The following is a 19,271-nucleotide window of genomic DNA, read 5'->3' as shown; positions in this document are numbered from 1 at the left end:
GAATGAGGGACAAATGGATTTGATTCCAGAAGAGGGACAGGCACTCTAAATAAGGGACAACTAGAAACTATGCCCTGGGCTACAACTCTGTGCTGTGTTTGCTCTGCATTTCCAGACTTGCTAAAAACACATTAGAAAATAGTCTAGTGTTACCTGTGGCAACAGATGTTGGAACAAACAAAGCACAGGCCTGGTAAACAATATCAAACGGCGCTCCCCTCCCCCTGTCCTCTGGCGCTCGTATCGTATGTCACGAAGCTGGGTCTGTGTGCAAGGTCCTGCCCCCCAAGTTTGGCTTGTGTGATAGGCGGAACACTAGAAGACTATCAGACGAGCCGAACTAGGGGGGCGGGACCTTGCACACAGACCCAGCTCCATGACATACAATACGAGCGCCAGAGGACAGAAGGAGGGGAGCGCTGCAGTCACCGCTTAAAGCGGCCCCAGGGCCAGTTTGGTCCTGCTCCTGGCTCTCCCTGGTGATTCTAGGGGGGGGGCAAATTACCCCCCTTGCCCTATGGAGCAGACGCCCAAGCCTCCAAAACTCCTGCTGGCCAGATACCATGTGATCTAAGTTGCCTAGGCTTTAGGTAATATGAGGGATCCACAGTTTTTTTTATTTATGACAAGCAAAAAGTACTTTTCTACTCTAAGGCCTCGTACACACGACAGAGTTTCTCGGCAGAATTCAGCGAGAAACTCGGTCAGAGCCGGATTCTGCCGAGAAACTCTGTCGTGTGTACACTTTCAGCCCGATGGAGCCGCCGAGGAACTCGTTGAGAAAATAGAGAACATGTTCTCTATTTTCTCGTTGTTCTATGGGAGAACTCGGCCCGCCGAGCTCCTCGGCGGCTTCAGGGCTGAACTCGCCGAGGAACTCGATGTGTTTGGCACGTCGAGTTCCTCGGCCGTGTGTACGAGGCCTCACATTTTTTTTTTTAATGTAAAGTATAAAGTTTATTGATTTATTAAGAAAATTAGAAGTTAGTTGGAACCCCGTCTAAGCACTGCATTCTTATGACTGGCAGAGATGCTTAGATTAGAACAGGGAATTGTAAACCTTTGGCTGGTGCTGGAAATCGGCAATAGGCTGGATAGGGGTGTTACAGCAAACATCTAGATCAGTAGTTTCCAAACTGCAGCCAGCAGGCCAGATGCAGACCTTTGTTTGCCTTTATCTGGTCCTTGGAACACTGTAGATCTTCCCAAAAGCTACTGTAGCGGTGCCCCCATGGAGTCACTGCGTGGTTCAGCATCCACACATCACCCTGCTTGGTCAGACATCCATTTTAGGCACACTTTCTCCAGTCAATAAACAGTCTCTTGCTTGTTTTTGTAGTTTTTATTAGGGGATTAAACTTAGATGGGGAAAAGGCACATGGGATGCCCAAATGATGAATCTTTCTTAATGGAAAATAAAGTTGGTTGAAATCTAAATTGAAGGGAATTTTCTCTTTTCTTAAATTTTTTATTTTTTTTTTGGGAGAATTGGAAGGAAAATATGGGAATCATGGGGAGACCCGGAGCTTAGAGCTCGTGTTTTTTTTTTTGGTTTGTTTGTGCTCCCTGTATTTCTCTCTCTCTACCCTATTCTACTGAAGGTGTCCCTATAAGTGGGATACTCTCTCATATCTTTTTTTGTGTAAGCATTACATTTAAAAGGAAAGGAGAAGGAAAGGGAGGAAAGAGACTGGCACATAGGAGCACAACGGAAGGCCACTTATGGAGCACGCCCCCCCAAACATAGGTTGACGCTCAAATACCGTTAATACGGTGAGTGTTTCCACTCTTATTAGCAGGATAGCTAATATTAGGAAAGGAGAATATCTCCTTTTTTTTTTTCTTCTCTTTTTTTTTGTCCTTTTTTTTTTTTTTGGTTTTTTTTCTGTTTTGTTCTTTTTACCCACTTTTACCAATCCCACCCCTCCCCCCTCCTTAACTGTCTGCCCTCTAGGTTTATGCTCTAAACTGATACAGGGAATATAGGAAGATAGATGGAGAAATTAAATGTACTTTCAATAAATGCGAAGGGGTTGAACTTACCCGAAAAAAGGAGAATCCTCCTGCATGACCTACAACGATTAGGTATTGACGTTGCGTATATACAGGAAACACATTTTAGAGAAGACAAAACTCCGACATTAAAGAATAGGAAATACCCAATAGCATACCATGCGACAAATCAAGAGGCAAAGTCAAGGGGGGGTGTCTATTCTGATAGCAGGGAGAATCCAATGGACATATGTAGACTCCATGAGAGATCCGAAAGGGAGATATTTATTCGTGAAGGGTAAAATAGGAGGAATAGGGGTAACATTCGCCACAGTGTATGTCCCAAATGAACATCAAGGAACCTTCCTAGACAAAACAATTAAACGCCTATTAGAATTCACAGAAGGACATTTGATTATGGGAGGAGACCTGAATATTCCCTTAGATCCCAAAGAGGATACCTCATCGGGAAAGTCATCCACATCTTTCAGTGTGAGAAATCATATTATGCAAACTCTGTATAAAAGTCAACTGATTGATATATGGAGGCTGCTACACAATAAAGAAAGAGACTACACGTTCTACTCTGCACCACATAAAATATACTCCCGGATAGATCTTTTCCTCATTCCACATGCCCAATTACACTCTGTACAGTCGACTAAAATTGGATCAATTACATGGTCGGACCATGCCCCGATCTTCCTGGTATATGAGTTAAAAGATTTTAGACAGTCCAGACCAAACCAGTGGAGACTAAATGAAAGCCTGTTGGAAGATAAGGAGGTCCTAGAAGACGTAATTAAAGAATTGAGGTTTTATTTCAATTCTAATGACACACCAGAGTGCGACCCTGGAATTATATGGGAAGCACACAAGGTGGTTATTAGAGGTGTGTTAATTAAACATGGATCTAGGATCAAAAGGAAACGTACTGAAAAGTTAAACAGGCTATTAAAGGAGCTAGCCATCTTGGAAGGCAAACATAAGCAAACATGGTCAACAAATGTAGAGAAAGAACTAGCTAGTAAAAGAACTGAAATCACAGATCTCCTGTACTATAAAGTAAAAGCGGCAATGCAGAGATGCAAAAAGGCTGAATACGAGTCAGGGAATAAGTGTGGGAAAAGACTGGCGAGGCTACTAAGAGAACAGAAGCTGAGTAACTATATTCCACATATTAACTCACCCAAGAAACACAGGGTTACAAAACCAAATGATATAACGAAGGAGTTCCAGGAATACTATAACTCTCTTTACAATATACAGAGCAAGCCCCCGACTAGAGAACAAATTGATTTGTATCTAACAGAATCCGCAATACCAAGACTATCAGAAGAGGATAGACAGAAATTAGATGACGTTATAACCGAGGAGGAAATTAAAGTAGCAGTAAGCATAATGAAAAGGGGGAAAGCCCCGGGACCCGATGGTTTTACAGGTCAATATTATAAAATTCTGTTTCCCTCGATATCAGGATATATGGTTAAACTATTTAATGCCTTAGGGACATCGGCCAGTTTAGCCAAAGATACCTTGCTAGCATATATCTCGGTGATACCAAAAGAGGGGAAAGACCCAGCCCTATGTGGAAGCTACCGACCAATTTCGTTATTAAATTCGGACGTGAAGATTTTTGCCAAGGTCTTAGCAAACAGGATACAACAACATATCCCAGACTTAATAAACCTGGACCAGGTGGGATTTGTCCCTACCAGGGAAGCACGAGACAACACAATCAAGGCAATTAACCTGGTGCAGTTAGCCAACTCAACACAGACGCAATGCGTATTTCTCAATACGGACGCAGAGAAGGCCTTTGACAGGGTGAGGTGGAGTTACATGAGGGCAGTCCTAAAATATGGCGGCTTTGGGAACAAAATAATACAGTGGATATTCTCCATGTATTCAGGCTTAACAGCCCAGGTACGGGCCAACGGAATTCTGTCCGAGCCCCTCACAATCTCAAATGGGACAAGACAGGGCTGCCCTCTGTCTCCACTTCTATTTGCCCTGTCACTAGAGCCCTTTTTGTGTACGCTACGAGCAAACTCTAATATTTCTGGCATACAAATAGGGAAGAACCACTGTAAAATTACAGCCTATGCAGACGATATGTTGTTCAGTCTTACAAACCCGTTGATTACAATTCCAGAATTAATGAAGGAATTTGAGAGATACGGATCTTTATCAAACCTACGTATCAATTTTAATAAATCGGAAGCGATGGGGGTAAACGTCCCACATATAGCGATAAACTATCTAAAACAAAAATTTAAGTTTAAATGGACTGACAATGCTCTGACATACCTTGGTATACAATTAGCAGGGAAGGTGGAGAAGATCTTTGAGCTGAACTTCCCACCCCTCTTACAGAAAGTAAAGATCTTATTGGATAAGTGGAACCAGGGTTTTCATAGCTGGCTAGGACGCTGCAATATTATTAAGATGAACATACTCCCGAAAATCTTGTATTTATTACAAACATTACCAATACATATTCCATCAAAGTATTTTAAACAGTGTCAGAGAGTGATCTTTAAGTTCATATGGGCACATAAGAACCCCCGGATACATAGGAAACAACTAATGAGCACTAAGCAGCAGGGAGGACTGGGAGTCCCAGATATAAGGAAATATTATTACGCAACACATCTGAACAGGCTAATAGACTGGAATAGGCATTCAGATACGAAGCTATGGGTACAAATCGAACAGGCGCAATTCAAAACACCTCTAGAAAGAGCACCGTGGTGGTTTGCCTCACTCCCTAAAGAAATGAATAAAAATCCAATAGTGGGTAACACGGTGAGGATCTGTGCAGCAGCACTACCTATGATGGGCATCGAGCCCAGGACCTCCCCACTATACCCAGTGATAGGTAACCCCCTCTTCCCATCGGGATACGAAGACGGAGCATTCCGGCAGTTGAGAAAAAGAGAGTGTATACAAGTAGCAAGGTATATCCACATGGGAAGATGGGTAACCATAGCGGAACTGATGGAAATAGGAAATGTATTCCGTTTGAAATTCTGGAATGCACTTCAGATAGTTCACTTCCTGAACACTTTGCCAAATCCAGAGAGCTTTGAGAGACCACTCATGAAATTCGAGAAAATATGTAACGAACAAGGAACATTACTACATAGTCTTTCATTAAGCTATGAGTTATTAGTACGATCAGGAGGTTGCCCTCTGAGGTGCGTTCAGGAATGGGAAAGGGAATTGGAGAAGTCCTTCAGTTCGGAACAGCGACAATGCATATACAGGCGAACACACGAAACATCAATATGTGTGAGAATACAAGAGACAAACTATAAGATCTTCACAAGATGGTATAGGACACCAGAAAAGTTAAGCAAAATGTTTGCAGAGGTATCAGATAAATGCTGGAGGTGCCAGAGAAGCAAAGGAACGATGCTACATATATTCTGGGAGTGCCCAATGCTAAGGAGTTTTTGGGCAGAGATTAAAAGTGCTTTACAGTTTTGCTCAGATTATGAGATTCCGGAAGATCCGGAATTCTATCTTCTGCATTTAAACCAAATACCAGAAAAAGCCTATAGGGAAATGATTATATGCCATCTATTAGATGCCGCTAAGGCCTGTATAACGAAGAGGTGGAAGTCACCAGTTCCACCAACAGCGGAGATGTGGATATGTAAAGTTAGGGAAATAAGCAAATTAGAAGAGTTAGTCCTGACAACACAATATAAAAGGGAAAAATATTTAAGAACTTGGACTCCCTGGAAGTCCTATATGGACCACAGGGGGGAAGGTTAAGGGGGATAAGGCTGAATGGTATAGAAGGAGCCCGGGAACTTGGATTGGGTATATGTGGGATTTAATGAGAAACCACAGAAATATGGAGAAGGGTCGGAGGAGAGGGAAGTAGGGTGGGTTGTTGTGTTTTTTTTTTTTTTTTTCTCCCTTTCTTCTTTCTCTCTCAGGGATGTTCGGGAAGGGGAGAGATATGTAAGAAGGAGATATATGTTTGAATTTGACAACAAGGTTAAAGGGGATGTATAATAATAAGATGGACTGTGACTGTTGTTTTGTAATAATGTTCTGTTATGTATTTTTTTTTTTTAATATATATGTGTTGTACTGATTTGTTTTAAAATAAAAAAGAATTATAATCTAAAAAAAAGAAATCTAAATTGACAGTCTCTGCTACTTCACATCTCCTCCAGCACACTACTTGAGATCACTTGCTTTCCTCTTATGTTTTGTACACACGATCGGAATTTCCGACAAGAAAACTGTGGATTTTTTTCTGACGGGATTTTGGCTCAAACTTGTGTTGCATACACACGGTCACACAAATGTTGTCGGAAATTCCGAACATGAAGAACGCGGTCACGTACAACACTACGACGAGCCAAGAAAAATGAAGTTCAATGATTCTGAGCATGCGTAGGATTTTTGTGCGTCGGAATTGCATTCAGACGATCGGAATTTATGTCAAGAACTTTTCCCGTCGGAAAATTTGAGAACCAGGAAAATGTCCGATGGGGCCTACACACGGTGGGAATTTCTAACCAAAAGCTCACATCAAATGTTTTTTGTCGGATATTCCGACCGTGTGTACGTGGCATTACTGTCCAATTCTAGATTCCTGTCACCTTTGACATGTGGCTAGGCCTCACTCTGAATAAGTCATAACATTTTCCTAGTAGCCTTTTGTGGGCGGGGGTCTGCAGTCCCCTTGGTTGTAGCAACCAGTTTTTTTTTAATTCTCTTTATTAGATTTTTTTCATCATGTATAAAAAACAGGTTACATTCATAACATTCTTTTTACAAAACATTTCACATTCCCCGTATGTCATAACCTTGTAGGTTTCTCCTGTTAGTTTATTTGTCCTACCACCCCCCTCCCTCCACCCACCCACCCCTGCTTACCAATTTAATGTGTCATAATGTCACACAGGGTATCCCATTTTAAGCAGCCATGGTTTCCATATTTTATCGAATACCTTGATATTTCTCCTCTTAATATATACTACTTTCTCTTTCCATGATGTTACTGTCACAGCATTAATCCACTCACTTATTGTTGGGGGGTTCACTGCTTGCCATCTTTGAGCAATTTGTTTTCTTGCCTGAAAGAGGCACCTTAACACTGCTTTTGTGGTGCTAGCCAACCCACCTCTTTCCTCCCATAAGCCCACTATACACGTTCTAGGGTCAATCTCCAACTTAGTCCCATATGTCATGTTTATGATATTGATGATCCCTAGCCAGTACCTGAATAATTTTGGGCACCTCCATAACATATGTATTAAGTCCCCCGTATTCTGACACCTGGGGCATCCCGCATCTGCTCTCCAACCAAATCTAAATAGTCCTTTAGGGTCCTGATCCAATTTGGTTCCGCTCTATCGAACTGAGCATTTAACGAGTGCCTAATTTGGAGATACCTGTAGAACGTGTAATTAGGTATTTCATATTCCTCTCTTAAAGTAGCAAACGTTTTTAAGGTACTTCCCTCATATAACTGAGCCAATCTGACTATCCCTTTTACTGCCCATTCTTTAATTTCACCCACTGTCTCCAACTCCCAGAGGTTCCTATTGTTCCACAGTGGTGCATTCTCCGTCACTCCTACCTGTCCTCCCACTGACATTACGGCTTTCCATACTTTTATTGCCAACTTAACCGTGGGGGTTAAATTAATAAATGAGTTAGCCTCCAGCACCTCCAAGATTGTTTTATGAGGGGCCCCTTGAATCATTAAGCTTCCATTTATGTCTCCTCCTGGTTCTATTTTTACTCCTAGATGCTGCAGTTGAGCTGCCAGAAAGTAGCAGCGTGGATGTGGTACTGCCATTCCCCCTTCCCTTATTGGCAGCTGCAAAGTTTGCAGCCCTATCCTGGCTTGTCCTCCTTTCCATATTAATTCTCTAAACAGAGTATCTATTTTCCTAAACCATTTTTTATATATCCATATTGGCGCATTGTGTAATACATATAATAATTGTGGCATCCACATCATTTTGATCAGGTTGCACCTCCCTGCGACCAACAGTGGGAGGTGCCGCCAGATACCAGTTTTGTTTTTAAATTTAACTAAAAGTGGGGCCAGATTATTCTCTATGTATTTGTTAAGATTCTGTGTTATGACTATTCCTAGGTATTTAATTTTCCCCACTATCTCCAGCTGTGGAATTTCAGCCAGGATCTGATTCCTCATTGGATCTACCGGCATTAAAGCAGATTTCTCCCAGTTTATGACCAGTCCAGATATACTACCAAAATCTCTAAAAATGGTCATTGCCTGTCTAATGGAGTGACCCGTGTCACCAAGGAAGAGGAGCACGTCGTCCGCGTACAGAGCGATTCATTCCTCCCTGGTTGGTCTCACGAACCCCTTCATTGTCCTATCCCTTCTTATTGTAGTGGCTAATGGTTCCATTGCCAGGGCAAAGAGCAGGGGTGACAAAGGCACCCCTACCTCGTGCCTCTCTCCATTTTTACACTTGCTGAATATTCGTTGTTAACTCTAATTTTTGCACTAGGGCCTCTGTACAATATTTTAATCCATTCGATAAACTTAGGGCCAAACCCAAATGTTTCCAAAACATGCCAAATGTAGCCCCATTCCAGGCTGTCAAAGGCTTTAACCACATCCAAGGACATTACTGCCCTATTGCCACTATTCTCTGTGGGTATTTGCAGGTTAAGAAATACCCTCCTGATGTTCATAGTTGTTGATCTAGTAGGAATAAATCCTGTTTGATCCTGATGTATAAGTCTTGCAATTATTTTGTTTAACCTGCCAGCCATTATTTTAGCCAGGATTTTAGCATCCGCACATAGGAGAGAGATAGGCCTATACGATGTCGTTTCCAGGGGGTTCTTCCCCTCTTTGTGCAATACTATTATTGTGGCCTCAGTCATTGAGATGGGCAGCTTCCCCTCTACCATTGTCTCATTCAGCACTTTTATAAGCTCTGGGAGCAACACTTTCCCATAGTACTTATAGGTCTCCGCCGGAAGCCCATCCGGTCACGGGGACTTCTGATTAGCCATCTCATTGACTGCTAGCTGAGCCTCTTCTAGAGTTATCGGGGCTTCCATTTGATCTTTCTCTATTCCCGTGGGAGTTGGTAATTCTAGGTTCCTAAAGAAGCATTTCAATTCCTCCCCTCCCGCTGTCCCTTAAAACCTATATCATTTTTCATAATATTCTCTAAATGTGTCCGTAATCTCCGGCACATTTGTGGATATGTCTCCATTCCTTCTTTTGATGGCCAGAACAGCAGAGGGGGTGGAATTTGTTCTTACTAAATGGGCCAGCATTCTTCTTACCCCCTCCCCATATGCTGCTTGTTTTTGAAACATTCTTTTATTTTATGATATTCTTAACAACTCTATTTTGTATTCCTGTTGCTTATCCAGCCATATTCTTTGCCTCTCCACCGTTGGGTTCTCAATGTATTCCTTTTCAGTGTTCTCTAATTCTTTTCTAATCCTATTTTCCCATTCTTTTGAGACCTTTTTAACCTTTGCCACTTGTTGGATACATAAACCTCTAAGGGATGCTTTCAATGTATCCCACATCACCCCCCGCGTTGCTGTTCCCCCATTAAACTCTATAAACTCTTTTATTTTTACCATTGTCTCCTCTGGATCTCCTATTAATTCGAACCATATAGGGCTTATTTTCCATGCCGTGGTGGCCCTACTCCCCTCTAAGTTTACCGTTATTGTCACCAGGGAGTGATCTGATACCCCACAAGGCTGGTATACTATTTCCCCAATTTTTTGAGAGGCTTCCACATTGCCCAGGACTAAATCTATCCTTGACAGTGTGGCATAGGTACTAGAGAAACAGGAAAACTGCACCTCTTCTGCATTTCTCAACCTCCATACATCAAACAGTAGAAACTGATATAGCCGGCTCTCTGATGTGTTCTGTACTTTTACCCTTGGGAACCTGTCCATTTTCTTGTTTATTACCTCATTAAAATCCCCCATTGCTAGGACAGGGATCCCGGGTTTATCCAGGATAAAGTCCATTAACTTATACATAACCTCAAGTTTAAATGGTGGCAGAATGTATATATAATAGCAAGAATATATTCCCTGTTCTCTATTACGCAGTGAAGGAAAACATAGCGCCCCTCATCATCAATACTGGCCCTCTTACAGGTAAACACCACTCCCCTTAATACCAGGATCGACACTCCCCTTGAATAAGATGTGTGGACTGAATGGTATTGATATTGAAATTTCCTATACTGAATCTGTTTTTTTAATGTCATTTGTATAGTGAGTCTCCTGTAAACAGATTAGTCCCACCTTATACGCTTCTAATGTGTCAAATACTACTGCTCTTTTAGCTGGGGTACCCATCCCACGAACATTCCAAGATCCTATTTTCAAACTTCTATCCTGCATTAAATCATACGTTTATACATTCTACAATCCAGGATCTATATACAATCAAGTACCATTTAAAGGAGTGGGCGCACCACTGGAAAAAAAGAAAAAAATCATGACCAATTCCCATTTTACCCCACCTGGTGAACTCATACCTCCTTATCCTCTTTTTATTCTTTATATAAAATGAAGTTATAATTTTTCTCTGATTTCTCTTTAGTGAACTTATAATACATATGTTTTATCCTTTACAATCTGTGACATCTTGCTTATTCCCCTCTGATATGTTATCTGTGTTTTCCTACTTTTTACCAAGGTTTGTGCTTGTTGTGTGTATATGACTCTTTCCAATCCCTTACCTTTCCCCTGACATTTTACCCTGGAGTGGGACCCCCCCCCCATACTACCCACCCTCCCTCCTCCCATCCCCTTCCTACACCTTCCCAGGTATCCCTTGGGGGCTAGTTTTGTGACCGATTCCTCTACTACCATACTGGCATTCACACCCCCTATCCCCCCCTCCCCTCGCTCCTCCCTTCCACCGCCACTCACACCATCTCTCTTAGTGTTCCACTCTTGACCCGTTCTTCCCATACTATTGAGTGCAGGCCCCCCTCCCACCCCCCCGCTCCCCATTACTTCAATGAATTGATCCCCTTAATCACTCCCTTCTTTACTTTTAGTTATAAACTAGGTGTCCCCTCCTTCCCCTGCTGATAATTGATCTTTTTTTCCTCCATCCATAATATTGCCCCCTCTGGAGTATCGAAAAAAAATGTCCTACCCAGCGCTGCCACCCATAGCTGGGTATAATAAAGCGTATGAGAGATTGACTTTCTGCATTTTCTGTTTAACCTCAATTAAACTCGCCCTCCGCTTCTGTAGATGGGGGGAGAAATCCGGATAGAATGAGACCTTAGAGCCATCAAAGAAAACATTCCCATCTCTCTACTCTTTCTCAATAAAGACTCTTTGTCACGGTAATTTAAGAATTTCAGTAGCATCGATCTTGGTCGCCCTCTGAAAGGGGGGTGGTTTAAAAGGAACTCTATGCGCTCTTTCTATCATAAACGCCTGTGAAAAGCTCTCTTTACCAAATAACTTTATAAACCAGTTTTCTAAAAATTCTATAGGCTTAGACCCCTCGCATTTTTCCGGCAGTCCCACCAACCTAACATTATCCCTCCGAAGTCTATTTTCTAGTTCGTCCATTTTTTCTTCAAATTTATCCACTTGGGTCTTCATGTTCTTAACATCTTGTTTGACAGGGTGCAATTCATCCTCTATTTGGGATATCCTCCCATCCGCCTCCGATATCCTTTCATTAGTTTTCTGTATCTCCTGTCTCACCGAGACCAGCTCCTCTTTTATGCCTTTCATTTGGTCACACAATTCCCCCAATGTCTTTTTACATTCATTCACCACAAGAAATACATCTTTTATTGTAGGGACATCTTCTGGCGGGGAGGTTACTATTAGGTCTGTGTCCGCCGTGGCTATGTTTTTATTAACAGTTGTTTTGGTTACTACTGCACCTGCTTGGCCTTGGCTTCTTCTATCTGCGTTTGTTTTAGTGGGGGCCTGGGGTGCCTGAGATGATGAGCCGCTTGAGGTTTGCTCTATTAAGTGAACATATTTTTCCAGTTTAGCCACTGCAACGGCAGCAACACCCCCCTTCTCCTTTACCGACCTTAGAGATTGCGGCCCCCAACATTATTGTTGAGGAGGAAAAAAATTAATTCTTAAAGATGGATTACAGATGGGGAGCGGTCCTTGAATAGTCTTTGAAAGAGACTTGAAGGTATATAATAACCATATATTAGCGTTATGCCCGGCTGTCCCAGGTAACTTTGATTTGGAGAACCATGTCAATATGGATCAAATTGTGGACCCCTCCATCACATGGACCATTTCATGTGCTACATTTAGGAGATGCTAAGGATATGTCTTAGGACCATCAGATTCTCCTGCCCTTTAAGGGAGGTCATTTTGTCATACCCGCCCTTGACACTGTCATTCTCAAAGCCACTAGTGGTCGCAATGTATACCTGACTCAATGCAGGAGATCCGTGGATGAGGTGGAGCAACCCCAGCCTTCACCTCACAGGCAGTCAAAGTCCAAATGCCATTTAGGCTACAAATTTTTGAGGGGGAGTGAGGGGGGGTGAGGGGGGAACCTCCGGGAAACCCCCCGATTGTCCCAGACGCCTCCTTCTCTGTCCTCCGGCCAAGACACGCCGGGATTCGCTGGGCCGATCACGTGGTTCAGTCAGCTGACCACCGCCCTCCAATCGCGGGCCAGGATCTCAGGGCTGCAGTGCCAGGCTCCCACCAACCTCCGGACCACCAAGGGACTCCAGGGGAACCCCTGGGAAAACCCCCCGAAACAGCTGGAGCAGGTCTCGGGGACACTCCTGATCACCGCGGGACAACAGGATTGCACAGCAGAGCTCAAGTGGAGGGGTTTGCAGGGGGTTTAAACAGCATGCTAGGGGTAGCAAGGTCGTGGGAGACGCGGCTTACACCTCACCACATCTAACATATCCCGCCTCGCTTCACACACTCCGCACACCTGCATCCAGTCATGCCCCCCACGGGGACACTCCCGATCACCGCAGCTCCCACCGGCAGGTACGTCGGCAATGTCTGCGGGGTTCAGCGGGTTTTGCAGAGTTTTGCACAACAGGATTGCATAGCAGGGCTCAAGCGGAGGGGTTTGCAGGGGGTTTAAACAGCATGCTAGGGGTAGCAAGGTTGTGGGAGATGCGGCTTACACCTCACCACATCTCACATCTCACATCTCACATGCCGCCTAGCTCCACACACTCCGCACACCTGCATCCGGTCACGCCCCCACGGGGACACTCCCGATCACTGCAGCTCCCACCGGCAGGTACGTCGGCAATGTTTGCGGGGTTCAGCGGGTTTTGCCTCATCACATCTCACATCTCACATGCCGCTTCGCTCCACACACTCCGCACACCTCCACACCTGCATCCGGTCACGCCCCACACGCACATCTAGCAACCAGTTTAGATGAAAAAGATTAGTGCTAACTGATACTTGATGTACTACTGTTCCCAGAAGGTTCTGTGCCAATCCTGCCAACCCTCCTGGCTGCAGAAACTTGACTTCAACAACACCACAGTCTCTCCCTCTGGCTCCACATCCAATCCTGGCATATCTCTCCCAGAGTGTCTCCCTGTGCTTCTCACTCACAGGCCCCACCATGGATCCCTCCTGAATGACTTTTCTGGCCGTGCTTCCTACTGTCTTCCTCCTGCTCCTGTTCCAGGACACCTCTCAATGACTGTGTAGAGTGAGAGAGAGAATCCCTCCCAGCTCCAGTATCTAAGCCAGAGTCCACAGAAAGGGGATCCCTTAAGCACCACCACTGCCTAACATGCCATCATTCAGTTCTTCCACCCGACAACTCCTCCCCCAGCAGGCTGACAATGGATATATATATATAGGAGGCCTGCCCCCTGCCAATCCTAGTTGGGCATTGGTCAGGGCTCCCAAATACACCCCATGTCACTGCAACCCTTGGGGCCTCTTTTCCAGAACCTACTCACTAGAAACAGAGGAGGTGCCAGAGAGCTGAGGCACATGTCAGTTACCTGCTGCTACACTAAAACCACTCCCCTGCCCCCAGATCAAAAACAAACAGGCCTCAGACAGATGCTTACATACACAGTAAAGGGTCCTTTATTATTATAAGGTCATCATCCTCACAGCATGCTCCAGCCCATCCATGTTAGAATCTAATTGGAAACAACCTATAGAATCCTGGACTCCTCCTGGCAATGTGTTTGAGCTTTTTCCTTTTGAAAGGGATGTTCCAGTGATTGTTCCACCGTAACAATCATACAACCCAACTGGTTGATGGGTGGTGTTATTTTTTTATGGTAACTTTGATTTGGAGAACCATGTCAATATGGATCAAATTGTGGACCCCTCCATCACATGGACCATTTCATGTGCTACATTTAGGAGATGCTAAGGATATGTCTTAGGACCATCAGATTCTCCTGCCCTTTAACCACTTCAATACCGGCCCATTGTCATTTGACGTCCACAGATGGGATCTCCCATCCTGGGTGGACGTCAAATGATGTCCTGGGCTTTGCGGGTGGATATCTGAATGATGCCTGCAGCTAGAGGCATCATCCAGATATCCTTTTGTTCTGCCGGTGATTCTGCGCAGCATAAGAACGATCATAGTGGCGGTTCCGCCGCTTGATCGTTCTTACAGGCGGCGGGAGGGGACATCCCCCCCTCCCGCCGCCATCCGGTGCTTCTCCGGGCTCTCCCGTGCCATCGGGGGCCCGGAGAAAGAATCGTCCGGCGTTCGCAGGAAGCATAGAGATGACTGGTGACCAGATGGTCACCAGTCATCTCTATGACCGTCGGAGGACCCGGGCACGATGTGATGACGTCACGCCCGGGTCCCCGTAAGTAAACAAAGCCGCAATTGCGGCTAGTAAGCAACAGTATTCATGAGATCGGTGAATTTTTTTTTCACCGATCTCATGGTTTCCAGCCTGGAGGAGAGATGCAGGGTCTTATTGACCCCGCATCTCTCCATAAAGAGGACCTGTCACACACATTCCTATTACAAGGGATGTTTACATTCCTTGTAATAGGAATAAAAGTAAAAAGAAAAAAAAAAAAAATTAGAAAAGAAGTGTAAAAAAATAAAAAAAAAAGTAAAAAAATAAATAAAAGAATAAAAAATAAAATTAAAACGCCCCTGTCCCCGGTAGCTTGCGCGCAGTAGCGAACGCACATGTAAGTCCCGCCGACATATGTGAACGCCGTTTAAACCACATGTGAGGTATCGCCGCGTGCGTTAGAGTGCCAGCAACAAATCTAGAACTAGATCTCCTCTGTAAATCTAAACTGGTAACCTGTAAAAAAAAATTAAAGCGTTGCCTATGGAGATTTTTAAGTACCAAAGTTTGGCGCCATTCCATGAGTATGCGCAATTTTAAAGCGTGACATGTTAGGTATCTATTTACTCGGTGTAACATAATCTTTCACATTATACAAAAAAATTGGGCTAACTTTACTGTTTTGTTATTTTTTTAATTCATGAAACAATTTTTTTCCAAAAAAAAGGGCGTTTGAAAAATTATTGCGCGAATACCGTGCAAGATAAAATGTTGCAATGACCGTCGTTTTATTCCCTAGGGTGTCTGCTAAAAAAACATATATAATATTTGGGGGTTCTGCGTAATTTTCTAGCAAAAGAATAATGATTTTTACATGTAGGAGAGAAGTGCCAGAATAGGCCCGGTAATGAGGTGTGTATAAAAGCCCGGTATTGAAGTGGTTAAGGGAGGTCATTTTGTCATACCCGCCCTTGACACTGTCATTCTCAAAGCCACTAGTGATCGCAATGTATACCTGACTCAATGCAGGAGATCCGTGGATGAGGTGGAGCAACCCCAGCCTTCACCTCACAGGCAGTCAAAGTCCAAATGCCATTTAGGCTACAAATTTTTAAGCCAGGTGTCCCCTATTCCCTCTGCTCCATTATCATAGGTCTACATCCCAGTGCGTATAAGCTATTGGTTGCAAACAACTGCGGATAAAATAGCTGTTAAAAAATGTGTCTTTCTTGTGCACAACAAACTTTATGACTGAAATAAAAAAAAAAATTTTTCCACAGGGCAGTCACTGTTGGGTATGTTTGAAATGCAGAAAAAGGAAATACAGAAAAGAGCCTTGGAAGAACAAGCCATGATACAACAAAGCTATGAAGCACAGATTGAAGTAAGCAGTGTGGAGCAGAACAATAAAGTGCAACATCTAAATCTAATGCCGCGTACACACAACCGTTTTTCGGGTTCTAAAAAATTAAGTTTTTTTTAATGTCATTAAAAACGATTGTGTGGGCTCCAGAAAATTTTTCACGATCTAAAAAATGGGCATTAAAAATTTCGAACATGCTCTATTTTTTCACAACGTTTTTAAGGTTGTAAAAAATGGTCGTGTGTGGGCTTTAACGACGTGAAAAAAATGCGCATGCTCAGAAGCAAATTATGAGACGGGAGCGTTCGTTCTGGTAAAACTACCGTTCGTAATGGAGTAAGCACATTCATCACGCAGCAACAGACTGAAAAGCGCGAATCGTCTTTTACTAACACAAAATTAGCAAAAGAAGCCCCAAGGGTGGCCCCATCCGAATGGATCGTCCCCTTTGTACGTCACCGCGCTTTGCTAGAGCATTTTTTTTCCACGATCGTGTGTAGGCAAGGCCGTTTTAATGATCGGGTTGAAAAAAACATAGTTTTTTCTAGACCCTTAAAAATTTAATTTTTTAGAACCCGAAAAACGGTCGTGTGTAATAGATCCTCATCACAACAATTACAAACTGTCTATTAGATTCATCGCCAGGCACACTACAAAGCTAGTGCAGACAATATAAGGGGCAGGAGTAGCAGGAAAAAACAGGTACAGCTGTACAACTTAAATCATGGGTAAATGCACAGAACATACTGTTGATTTCTTGTGGGGAGACCCAAATGGGAAAACAAGTGCAAAAGGACATTACAGGGATAGTAAAACCATACAAAATAAGAGTGAGAGTATGAATTTGAGTGATACACGAGAAAAGGAAAGTTCTGAATAAAAATGGTAAAACACAGGAAGCTGCAAGAATTCTAGAACAAATAAAAAGTATATAAAAACAGAAAAATAATTGGTAAAGATTTAGAAGAAACAGAAAAAAATTAAATAAAAAAACAAAACAAAACAGAGGTTGAAGAAAAAAGGCAAAATATGAGAAAATAAGGTAAGCGTTAACAGTTTTCTTTACAGGAAAGCCTTTTTTAAAACGTTATACTAAACCAACAGAGCCAATTTAAGTCCTGCCCCTGTCATGCCCCTGTATGGCCTTGGATCAAAGGCATTTCACAGGCATATAGGAATTGAATGCCAAAAGAGTTGCACTATATACATTTTCCTTGTAGACCTATTTTATTTGTGCAACTTAATTATTAGTTATTCTTTGTTTATCATCTACAGGGAGTGCAGAATTATTAGGCAAATGAGTATTTTGACCACATCATCCTCTTTATGCATGTGGTCTTACTCCAAGCTGTATAGGCTCGAAAGCCTACTACCAATTAAGCATATTAGGTGATGTGCATCTCTGTAATGAGAAGGTGTGTGGTCTAATGACATCAACACCCTATATCAGGTGTGCATAATTATTAGTCAACTTCCTTTCCTTTGGCAAAATGGGTCAAAAGAAGGACTTGACAGGCTCAGAAAAGTCAAAAATAGTGAGATATCTTGCAGAGGGATGCAGCACTCTTAAAATTGCAAAGCTTCTGAAGCGTGATCATCGAACAATCAAGCGTTTCATTCAAAATAGTCAACAGGGTCGTAAGAAGCGTGTGGAAAAACCAAGGCGCAAAATAACTGCCCATGAACTGAGAAAAGTCAAGCGTGCAGCTGCCAAGATGCCACTTGCCACCAGTTTGGCCATATTTCAGAGCTGCAACATCACTGGAGTGCCCAAAAGCACAAGGTGTGCAATACTCAGAGACATGGCCAAGGTAAGAAAGGCTGAAAGACGACCACCACTGAACAAGACACACAAGCTGAAACGTCAAGACTGGGCCAAGAAATATCTCAAGACTGATTTTTCTAAGGTTTTATGGACTGATGAAATGAGAGTGAGTCTTGATGGGCCCGATGGATGGGCCTGTGGCTGGATTGGTAAAGGGCAGAGAGCTCTAGTCCGACTCGGACGCCAGCAAGGTGGAGGTGGAGTACTGGTTTGGGCTGGTATCATCAAAGATGAGCTTGTGGGGCCTTTTCGGGTTGAGGATGGAGTCAAGCTCAACTCCCAGTCCTACTGCCAGTTTCTGGAAGACACCTTCTTCAAGCAGTGGTACAGGAAGAAGTCTGCATCCTTCAAGAAAAACATGATTTTCATGCAGGACAATGCTCCATCACACGCGTCCAAGTACTCCACAGCGTGGCTGGCAAGAAAGGGTATAAAAGAAGAAAAACTAATGACATGGCCTCCTTGTTCACCTGATCTAAACCCCATTGAGAACCTGTGGTCCATCATCAAATGTGAGATTTACAAGGAGGGAAAACAGTACACCTCTCCGAACAGTGTCTGGGAGGCTGTGGTTGCTGCTGCACGCAATGTTGATGGTGAACAGATCAAAACACTGACAGAATCCATGGATGGCAGGCTTTTGAGTGTCCTTGCAAAGAAAGGTGGCTATATTGGTCACTGATTTGTTTTTGTTTTGTTTTTGAATGTCAGAAATGTATATTTGTGAATGTTGAGATGTTATATTGGTTTCACTGGTAAAAATAAATAATTGAAATGGGTATATATATTTTTTTTGTTAAGTTGCCTAATAATTATGCACAGTAATAGTCACCTGCACACACAGATATCACCCTAAAATAGCTAAAACTAAAAAAAAAAAAAAAACTACTTCCAAAAATATTCAGCTTTGATATTAATGAGTTTTTTGGGTTCATTGAGAACATGGTTGTTGTTCAATAATAAAATTAATCCTCAAAAATACAACTTGCCTAATAATTCTGCACTCCCTGTATTGAGGGACCTAGGAAGTTCTTAACCTTTTGGTTAGCCCGCTGCCTACAGGAGGATTGGACACTGGCAAACCCAAAACCATGCACCATCCCATGATGACCCCTCCAGCATACCTGTTTTTTTTTTGCTAGTGTCCCAAGAGGATGGATGTAATTTCTAACAGCTCTGCTTTGTTAGGACTAATTATTTTTTGCTAGCACAGTTTTTTTCTTAACATTGCTGTTGGAGCTTTGTCACTTCAATTGCAGCTTTCTAGCTTGGTCATCTTCTGTCTGACTTTTGGTGTACTGTGTCCAATCCC

The 19,271-nt window shown here is 43.1% G+C and overlaps 1 protein-coding gene across 3 annotated transcripts in view; it reads left to right on the top strand.

The window, feature by feature from the left end:
* FLACC1 (flagellum associated containing coiled-coil domains 1) overlaps positions 1 to 19,271 on the top strand; it is a 113,634-nt gene that overhangs the window by 76,696 nt on the left and 17,667 nt on the right. For all 3 annotated transcript variants that reach the window (XM_040357218.1, XM_040357217.1, XM_040357219.1), the window contains one exon: positions 16,052 to 16,155. In XM_040357218.1, the coding sequence (XP_040213152.1) occupies positions 16,052 to 16,155 (104 nt within the window). The remainder of the gene's footprint in view (positions 1 to 16,051; positions 16,156 to 19,271) is intronic.

This window comes from Rana temporaria, chromosome 6 (genome assembly GCF_905171775.1).
Source record: "Rana temporaria chromosome 6, aRanTem1.1, whole genome shotgun sequence".
Classification (NCBI taxonomy): Eukaryota; Metazoa; Chordata; class Amphibia; order Anura; family Ranidae; genus Rana; species Rana temporaria.
This window is presented reverse-complemented; position numbering and strand designations above follow the sequence as displayed.